The following is an 8,784-nucleotide window of genomic DNA, read 5'->3' on the forward strand; positions in this document are numbered from 1 at the left end:
AGACAAATATTTAGGAACGGAGGGAGTAGCACCCAGGTGAACCGTAAGTCCTGAAGCCTCTCAAGCTCATGATTTGCTAGCATGCCACTATCCCAGTGTGTAGAGCATGGTGATAAACTCTGCCTCGCTTCCTGTCTCCTCCATTCGGGTAAGCTTGCTCTCCCTATGCCACCTTTTATAATACGGTTTGGTTGGATGTGAATGTACAATGTCCTACTACCTCTGTAACTTAATGAGGTAGTACCAAGTAAAGGTTCATGATTCTCTACAATGACCAAGAGCAGAGACCATGTGGCCACCATTTTTATTTGTCATGTTTAGTTATCACTACACCCGCAAAAAATGCTTAGTTATCACTACAGTAGTTGAGCAATTATAGTTATCGCTACGAGAGTCATACATGAGCTTATAAAGCTTGGCAACTGAGTGCAATGAACCAGAAGCATGCAAAAGCATTGAACCATATGACAACACTTACATATTACATAAAATATATTCTTGACTCTGCATCATTAACAACACAAAGCAAGCTGGGAAGTTGGCTATAGTTCAGTTCAGAACAAAGGACAACCATACACTTTCTTCTAAAGTTTCTTTCAAAATTTATGAAAACGACGCCCTGAGGAGGCTGGTACACAATTTTGAAGTGGTTACAATCAGTTCGATTCAGCACGGCAGTACTCATATCCATCCTAAATCAAGGAACCTGGGCAAGTGTGATGGTGTTTGGTACCATCTCAGGGCTAATCAGATTCTTGGTGCTGCATAAGATACCGGTGCATGAGTTAGGTCATGGATTTACCACATCCAAAGAAAAATAAACAGAACATTTTCATGAACAGAAACTACCACTAGAGCAAAATATATTACCTCCACCAATTGTAGCTTCAGGGAGTCGTTCTATCGAGTACCTGTGTTGGGTGATATACATGATTGGCACACCAGGAACCTGCCAATCAATAGCATGCACATGTTATCAGTATAAGGGCAAAACTTCGGTGTCCTGGTGCTGAACTTCAAGGAAGCAAGTATACCTTTCTTATTCTCCTCTTTAAATCTCTATCGCAGGTGGCAACAATGTAGCATTTGTGCTGTTACAGAAAACATTGGTTTTAAATTATTATTTTAAATCAGTGTTTAACAAAAAAGGTACCACATGGCAAAATAAATATTGACTTGCTATCTAAAGATGAACTATGTAATCCAAAGCAATCAAAAAGGTATTGGTTATAAACAAATTGAAGGATATCTGACTGTTGATTTTCGTATGAGTATGTGCGTAGAACATTATACTGTGAAGCCATTCTACAAATCTGATGGTGCAATTTCTATCTTAACAATATTCAAGTACTCCTATCTTTTTATTTAGTGGTTGGATATACAGAATTCTGAAAGCACACTTTCTAGGAATCGTGTATTTTTTTATGGAGGTAGTACATGCCATGATACAGTACTTGCATTGGCACAGGGTATATGCAGGGGTATAAATAAACAATAGGGAAGCATCCATAAAGATTGCTTGTACAGGACATTTTGGGGCTGTTTGGATTGATGCCCTCACACGCCCTACCAAAAAGTTGGCGTTGACCCAGACCCTGTGTACTCATATGGATGGCTACCAATATTATGGTGCGCCCCAGCCCTCTACAGCATGCTAGTTCAAATCTCTGCCAATTTTTTGGCGGTCCATGGGTGGCAAAAACATTTTCCAATTATTTGGCTAGCCCATGGTTGAAAGCGCGAGCATTGGCTCTAACCAAACAGCCCCTTTCATTCGCCCTGGAAGATATTAGATGCTACAAATGGACATAAATAAAGAATGTAAATCAACTAAAAACCCTTCACGAAAAGGGAATAATGTCATTGTTGTTGAAAACTTCATAAAAATATTACAGTTTTGATCTTGAAGGAGCGAACAAACCCAAACTTCCAAACTGTCACTGTAAATGATTTTAGTTGAATCGTTTGCAACACCAAAAGAATATGGTCTTGATATAAATGTCATCCTTACGGAGATTCTACAGGGATCCAGCTAAAATAAACTATCCTCAATCTTTTAAGCATAACAAATGATGCCAGAACCTCCACTCTAACAGAACAAAAGGTAATTCAAGGAAGCAGAATATGACCTGAGTAATTCTCTCAACAATACAGTCATCAGCATAAGTTCCCTTGTGTGTGCACGCTAATCTCTGGAACCTAGGGTCCTTAGCAATTCTGTGACAGAGGGAATTACAAAAATACAAGTATTAGTGAAAATTAAACAATATCATATAGTAATCACGCATATGTGCAGTTAGCAGTAGCTCATTATAGAGAGATGACTCGGCAAATATTACAGTAATTATTGGGCATGAATATACCTCAAAGCCACACGATATTTTTGTCCTAACTTTTCAAGCTCAGCCATAACACAATCAGTGATGCAAGGGGTACCTTCATAACAAAGGCCGAATTTGTCAGGAAAGAGATGTGCAGTTCCAATACAAACCAAAAGGATAGCACAAATCGAAATAAGATAACTGAAAGCAAGCAATCGTGCTATAAAACTTACATTTTGCATAAAGGCAATCCATCATTCCTTTCTCCAAATCCAACTGCATAGGGGAAAAGAAGCATTCAGTGACACAGATAGCTTTGTATGCATGAAGACAAGTCTTAGTTGAATACAACATCACTAGCATCAGCAAAGCATATGACCAAGGCTAGTGGACTGAATCTAATCTGAATATAGCCACGTTGTCTGGTAATAATTTCTAGCTTTAGTTGAGGCTTCTCACACCGAAGCATGGATCTAGAACACAGGACGTGACACAAGCAAATGAGATTATGAATACATTAGCTCTTCACGTGAACTAGCACACATGCCTGTTAGCATATATAACAGTATAACAGTGTAACATTACAGCTCAACCTGTCAATAAGAAAATTAAACTTCATACTATGCTTCGAGTGTTGCTGAATGCAAACTTGAAACAGTCTGCTGTCCAAACGAGCCAGTTCTAAGACAAGCTCTGGCGAACACTACAGACTTGATTCAGTTGAGGTTACAGGGGCTTCCGGTGTCTAAAACCAAAAGACAGCAGGCCAACTCGACGCACGGACCTTGTTCTGGATGGAGAAATTGATGAAGTTGGTGTCGACGATGACCCGGTAGGGCGGCCCGAGCGCCATGTTGTAGCTGAAGAAGAGCGCCGACGACACCTGCGGCCTGCGAGCACACACCGGTTAGATCAAGACGAGCACCCCCAAATACGTACCCCAAAAATCCAAGCGCGAGCAGGGCGGCACTCACACATTCCGGCCGAGCTTCTCCTTCTCGGTGTCCTTCTTCCGCGGGTCCAGCACATCTTCCTTGTACCTAAACCGGCGCAAATCTCATCTCAGGGTTCTCCGAGCATACGAAACCACAAAAAAAAATCGTAAAGGGGAACGGCGGACTCACTTCTGGATGGTCTTCTTGCTGATGATCTTCTTGACGGCGGCGAACTTGGCGCCCTTGCTCTTCGACTTCCCCATCCTCCCTCGACTCGACGCCCTACCACCGGTGCGGTCCGCTCCGCTGCGCTCGAGTGCTCGACGGCGGCGGCGGCGGGTCCGTGGGATGATAGCTCTCGAGGTCGGCAAGGGGGCGAAGGCGGCTGGTGGTATCTCCTGGGCCAAGCCCCTCTCTCTCTATCGGCGTCTAACTGGGCCGCTCCGGGCCTGAACTCTTGGGCCGCGGGTGCCCTTTGTGTCAGTCATTGCCCATGCTCCCAGCCCAGCCTCCAAGCCATTCCGCGATGTTCCTCCCCTGATCCCCACCCGAGTCAGACGGCGGCGACGGGCAGGCGAGCGGCGGCGCGGTTCCGGCACGCCGGGCATTCTGCGGCGACCCCCGCAATCTCCGTCGAGCGTGGAAGGGAGGCGTGCCCGCTGTGAGGCCCGGGCTCGCGGCCGCTCTGACGGTCTCGGCATCCGCTCTCTCCCCTGACTCCGGCTAGGGTAAGATGAGGGACTGAGGAATCGTCGGTCCATTCAGTTGTAGTACTACTCTACTAGTGCTGCTTGGTTACTGCCCAATTCCATTACTTTTTAATTGTGTGATTATCTGTTGCTCGATGGTTGATTTGAAGTTGATCTTGGAATTGTTAGATTTCAGAGAAAGGGGAGGTTTTCATTTTATCATGTTCTTGGTAGCAATGATGTGATATGGGTTATTTGGTTGAATGAATTTGCTAGTTCTTGTAACGCCCAACACGGAGTAGTATAAATCTGCATTACTGCACTGCTATTAGCCTGATAGCCTCACAGCGAGAAGTTTCTCATTGCTAGTCTTCTCCTTACAACAAAGGCTAGCAAGCACTCTTTTGCTCTGCAAGATAATTGCCACCTGTGGCCTCCTTTGAAAAAAATTCTTCACTAGCCACTGGTAGGGTTGAAATGAAGGACTTCCTGACAATTTCTTTTCTCTTGTGGTCTGCCCAGGCTCTAGAATTTTCCTGGCCCCGCCTGTTGTAGAATGGCGGCGGCAACGCTGCGCTGGGTGATCCAGATGCACCGGGACGTGCCGCGGGCTGCACGATTCTACGCAGAGGGGCTCGACTTCAGTGTCAACGTCTGCACACTCCGCTTTGCGGAGCTCCAGTCAGGGCCGCTCAAGCTAGCGCTCATGCACGCAAATGACAGGTTCAGAGCTGCACTGCCTTCTCCTCGACACTAACTGTATTCAAAGGGGTTTGAGGGTTGTGGTGGATGTGACTGTGGAGATGTTTGATGGAATGTAGACGAGGCCCGAGGGGATCCTTGCTATGGGCTATGGCATGACATGAATGTGTTTGTTCAATTCCATGTGCCAAGTATTTCTTTTAGTCGTCTGCTGGAAATTCTATGGCGTATTGGGTTTGTCCAAAAAGATGAAACCTAGGCAGAAACTAACTGATTCATGCCTGAAATTTGAGCTCCATGATCAGAAACTCTTTCCCTATGGATACGAACTGGGTACTAAAGTCACGATAAAAAAAGCTGGTTGCTTAAGTTTTTCCCCTCTTCTTTCAGTTTCTTTATTTGCTACAGGCTGCAAATGATCATCACAAATTCATGCGTTTTGAGTGGGTCTGTAGAAGGCTCTTTTTTGTTAGTTTCGTCACTTACCCTAGGTAGTGTGCATATATCCAATATGTATCAAATGTCAAACGCACATTGTGGCTCTGACAGACTAACACTGCTCTCAAGCATACATGAGTGCTGCATCTGCTTCGTTGCTGGTTTGCTCATTATTCTGGAGCAAAATATCACCTAGCTGAGTCGTATCCTGTTTCTTGCTGCATTATATAAGTACTCTTTGCAAAGGAAAAGGATGCATACATATTATACTGCATTCATCAGTGTGATGATTTGAGATGCTCTAGGGAATATGCACTGTACGTCTGCCTAATTTATACTAGAGAACCTTTTAACAGTAAAATAAGAGTTAAAAAATGTGATCTCCTAATTCTGCTGGTGTCCTGAATTCAAGCTAGGTTATGTTGTATTTTATTCTCGGGTTATTGTGTTACTTTGACTCTGAGATAGCTAGGGTAGTCTATGAAAATGCATGACTGAATTCATTTCTTGTCCTTGGAGATTTGGAATTTGTATAGTTTTTTCTTGTGGATTTCAAATATGATCATCATATGGATATGACTTATGTTATGAGAGGAGTTTGCCATGTTCAAAATGTGAAGCTGTACAATCTACAAGTTCTGCATCTTAACCAGTTTTTCTTGCGATGTCATGACATCCCATTTGCAATTAACAAGCACAAATATGGTGACTACTTTTGTTTGAATATTTGTATGCATGTGCAGTACCCTTGCAACGCAGAGAGCCTATTCTTCGATGCTGTCTTTCACCGTACCGGACATAACCAGCACAGTAACAAAACTAATGTCTCTGGGAGCCGAGTTGGACGGGCCGATCAAATATGAGATCCATGGAAAAGTAAGATATCCCTCAACATCTATATGTGATACTAGTATTCATTCATGGTTTCTTAGATCATGTTTATTTTTATGAAGGTTGCAGCCTTAAGATGCATCGACGGCCACGTGCTGGGTCTGTACGAACCAGCCTGAAGAACCTGTTGTTCAAACGCACTGGATGAGAAGCCATTTTCATCGCTCGCAGATTAGGGATACGTGTGATTGTTTCTTGTGGCAAAGTAGATAGATGTTTTGTCACCGTGAATGACTGGTGTACAACTTCTGGGAGGTTAGGGATGTTCAGGCATTTTAGGGGGTGACTGTGATGCTGCTCACTGCTTGCCTCATGCTGCCACTGGTGTCGCACATTCTGTCGCGAGTGCGTAAAAGCAGCAGCTTGGGGTACTGGCCAAAGCCAACCAGTTCATTCGTAGCGGTATCTTGACCGATTATGCTTGATCATGGCCTGGGCTATTACAAGTGTGTCAGTTCTCTATTTAAACTTATTTGGTTTTCAGGCCGTGATGGTTCCAAAAAAATAAATTAAAAGGGTAAACATGTGTTGAGAAAGGTTTTGTCTGATCCTGTTTTCCCATAGCAGTCAGTTAGGGCCCTTTAATTTTGGAGAATTACAAAGTCCACGCGGTGTTGCTGTCAAATTTGTGCATAATAATGCAAGGCCACCAAAATTTACACATCGCTTGGAAGAACTGGTGATATTTTAGATACTCTGAGAGATGTTCAGATGAACAAGAGCGTGGTTCGTCGCGCAAAAAAAGGAATGGCGTGGTTACCGAGAAATTCAATGTGTGCTTTTTTTGAAATTAAATCTTTTTTTTGAGGGGTATTTGAAATTAATTCGACGTGGTTTCTTTGCCGTGCAAACATCCAAACACACCAGCTTCGGGATTACTGCATCAGCCTGACAAAAGGTTACACTATGATCAGGCAGGCAGTCACGCACGCGGGGAGGAAGGTGGTGAGAGGAGGGAGCCAACGCGGGCCGGTCCACGCACAAGAAGGCCGTCACTACCAACGTCAGCGAATCCACCTGCCCCCACTACCAACGTCATGCCTCCAGTACCGTTGCACTGCGATACTACGATGATGCTGAGTGATTGGGGCGCCATCCGGTGGCGCCGCTTGAGAGAAAGTTGTACGCACATTTTTTTTAAAAAAAATACATAGAATCCTCGGGTCTTCGCCTCTTTCTGAAAAACATTTTTAAAAAAGTCCTCACCTTCATTTAAAAAAAGTAAAAAAGAAAAAAAAATCCACAACAGCCTATCAGCGAGTGCCGCTTTGCATAACCCTTCATTTAAAAAATATCAAAGGTCCTCATCTCCATCAAAAAAAACATTTAAAAAATAATCCACACCTTCATCTAAAAAAATAACAAAAGATTTCTCACCGCGGCCAACCAGCTTGCGTCACGTGGCATACCTGGTTAGCCGCCCTTCATGCGTAGCTTAATGGTTTTAATGAATTGATGTTGATGATGATTTTCTGCGGTGCAATGGTCAACCCGGCCATGCCGCGCCGCCCTATAAAGCATGCCCGGCACTCCAGGAACTCCGGTGAGGCGAGGCGTGTCCAGTGTCCTCGTTGGACAAAAGGTTGGGTTGGAGACCGGAGCACTGTCGTATCAACTGCTCCCTTGCTCCGGCAAGATTTTTGCATAAAATGACAACGGAGCTGCCCCATTGCTCTTTCCCTTTAGTGGTAAAAAATAAAATTCATGGCCCGGTTTCTGCGTCGCATGGATTTCGCTAGGCATTCTGTTTTCTCAAAGGGGATTTCGGCCTTCAAAAATAAATGTTTCCGATTACACAAATGCTAGGGTTGTCAAAAGTTCCTACTGCCAAATTCAAGAATAACTTCCGCCGCGTTCTCGCGTCCCCAGTGTTGTTGGGGGAACCCACAGGAGTCCTCATTTTTACTTTGGACCATTGCACCGTTACTCGCGTGTTGCATGCGTGCATTCCAGTTCAAAATATAATGTTGCGTTCCATTACAGTAGTAGTATCGCAGTGCAACTATGGTACAGGTGAAATATATATAATGCCAAATTATGGTATCGCAGGGCATAATATAATCGTCGCGTTCCGTTTCATAATGTGATTATCTTTCATAATATAATTAATCAATAGTATGGCGGAGCACAATATAATGTTGCATCCCATTTCATAATGTAATTTTTCTTTGAAAGAAACAAATCGAGTAGTAGTACTAGTTAACAGCCCAAAAAAAATATAGGAGTAGGAAACAATTTCCTTCCTTTGGTTTTTTATAGGGGAAATCCTCCCTTCGGTGATTAACCTCTAACGCACCTAGGTCCCTCACGACAGCCCACCACGCCAATATCGAGCGAGAGCACGTCCGTGGCCAACGCTGACTTCATGCCCATACCGACAGGGATGTGCCGAGGTTGCCGGAGCAGGTTGCAGCGTTGAAGTTTAACGCCGGTGATTGCCGTGCCTGAGTCGTTGTCTACAGCAGATATGACTGCAAGCATTGTATTTTGAGTAGGATCACCAAAGTTTCAAAACCCAACCAACCAATTTCCGCTCTTATTTATTTATCCCACTCTTGTTGAACTGAGAGCAAACCAGACATCAAAGCAGAGAAAAAATAAAAGACCGTCTACGTGGCACGCCTGCTTAGTGCCAAAATTGACGAAAAATACACGATGGGGGATTGGGGTTAAATGTAGCACAATTTTGATCAATTGGGGTATACATTGAGATTATTTCCAAAAAGGGCTAAAATATGTTAGAAAGTTAAAACTAGGGGGTAAAAATGAAATTTACTCTATTTTTAAATGCAATAAGAAGACCATACA

General features: G+C 43.8%; 2 protein-coding genes across 2 annotated transcripts; one reads left to right on the forward strand and one right to left on the reverse strand.

Annotated features, from left to right (window-relative positions):
* Positions 1–432: 432 nt before the first annotated feature.
* On the reverse strand, positions 433–3,663 carry LOC125520207 (PIN domain-like family protein). The gene is made up of 9 exons (XM_048685054.2): positions 3,446–3,663; positions 3,296–3,361; positions 3,106–3,211; positions 2,555–2,597; positions 2,364–2,436; positions 2,130–2,217; positions 1,035–1,091; positions 871–949; positions 433–761 (listed from the first exon to the last, which is right to left on the reverse strand). The coding sequence occupies exons 1-9, from the start codon at positions 3,517–3,519 to the stop codon at positions 748–750; spliced, it is 600 nt and encodes a 199-aa protein (XP_048541011.1). The 5' UTR covers positions 3,520–3,663; the 3' UTR covers positions 433–747.
* Positions 3,664–3,755: 92 nt separating this feature from the next.
* LOC125520208 (uncharacterized) lies at positions 3,756–6,512 on the forward strand. The gene is made up of 4 exons (XM_048685055.2): positions 3,756–3,984; positions 4,468–4,668; positions 5,829–5,961; positions 6,039–6,512. The coding sequence occupies exons 2-4, from the start codon at positions 4,502–4,504 to the stop codon at positions 6,093–6,095; spliced, it is 357 nt and encodes a 118-aa protein (XP_048541012.1). The 5' UTR covers positions 3,756–3,984; positions 4,468–4,501; the 3' UTR covers positions 6,096–6,512.
* Positions 6,513–8,784: the final 2,272 nt, after the last annotated feature.

This window comes from Triticum urartu, chromosome 7A, assembly GCF_056163025.1.
Source record: "Triticum urartu cultivar PI428250 chromosome 7A, HENAU_Tu73, whole genome shotgun sequence".
Taxonomy (NCBI): domain Eukaryota; kingdom Viridiplantae; phylum Streptophyta; class Magnoliopsida; order Poales; family Poaceae; genus Triticum; species Triticum urartu.

What these genes read in the sequence shown, in the direction of transcription:
- LOC125520208 (XM_048685055.2), top strand. Translation starts at nt 4,502, where the DNA reads ATGGCGGCGGCAACGCTGCGCTGGGTGATCCAGATGCACCGGGACGTG. An exon ending in CTCATGCACGCAAATGACAG is followed by an intron (nt 4,669 to 5,828) that starts GTTCAGAGCTGC and finishes ATGCATGTGCAG; the next exon opens with TACCCTTGCAACGCAGAGAG. An exon ending in AATATGAGATCCATGGAAAA is followed by an intron (nt 5,962 to 6,038) that starts GTAAGATATCCC and finishes ATTTTTATGAAG; the next exon opens with GTTGCAGCCTTAAGATGCAT.
- LOC125520207 (XM_048685054.2), bottom strand. Translation starts at nt 3,519, where the DNA reads ATGGGGAAGTCGAAGAGCAAGGGCGCCAAGTTCGCCGCCGTCAAGAAG. An exon ending in GAGAAGCTCGGCCGGAATGT is followed by an intron (nt 3,212 to 3,295) that starts GTGAGTGCCGCC and finishes GTGTGCTCGCAG; the next exon opens with GCCGCAGGTGTCGTCGGCGC. An exon ending in TTGTTGAGAGAATTACTCAG is followed by an intron (nt 1,092 to 2,129) that starts GTCATATTCTGC and finishes TTTCTGTAACAG; the next exon opens with CACAAATGCTACATTGTTGC.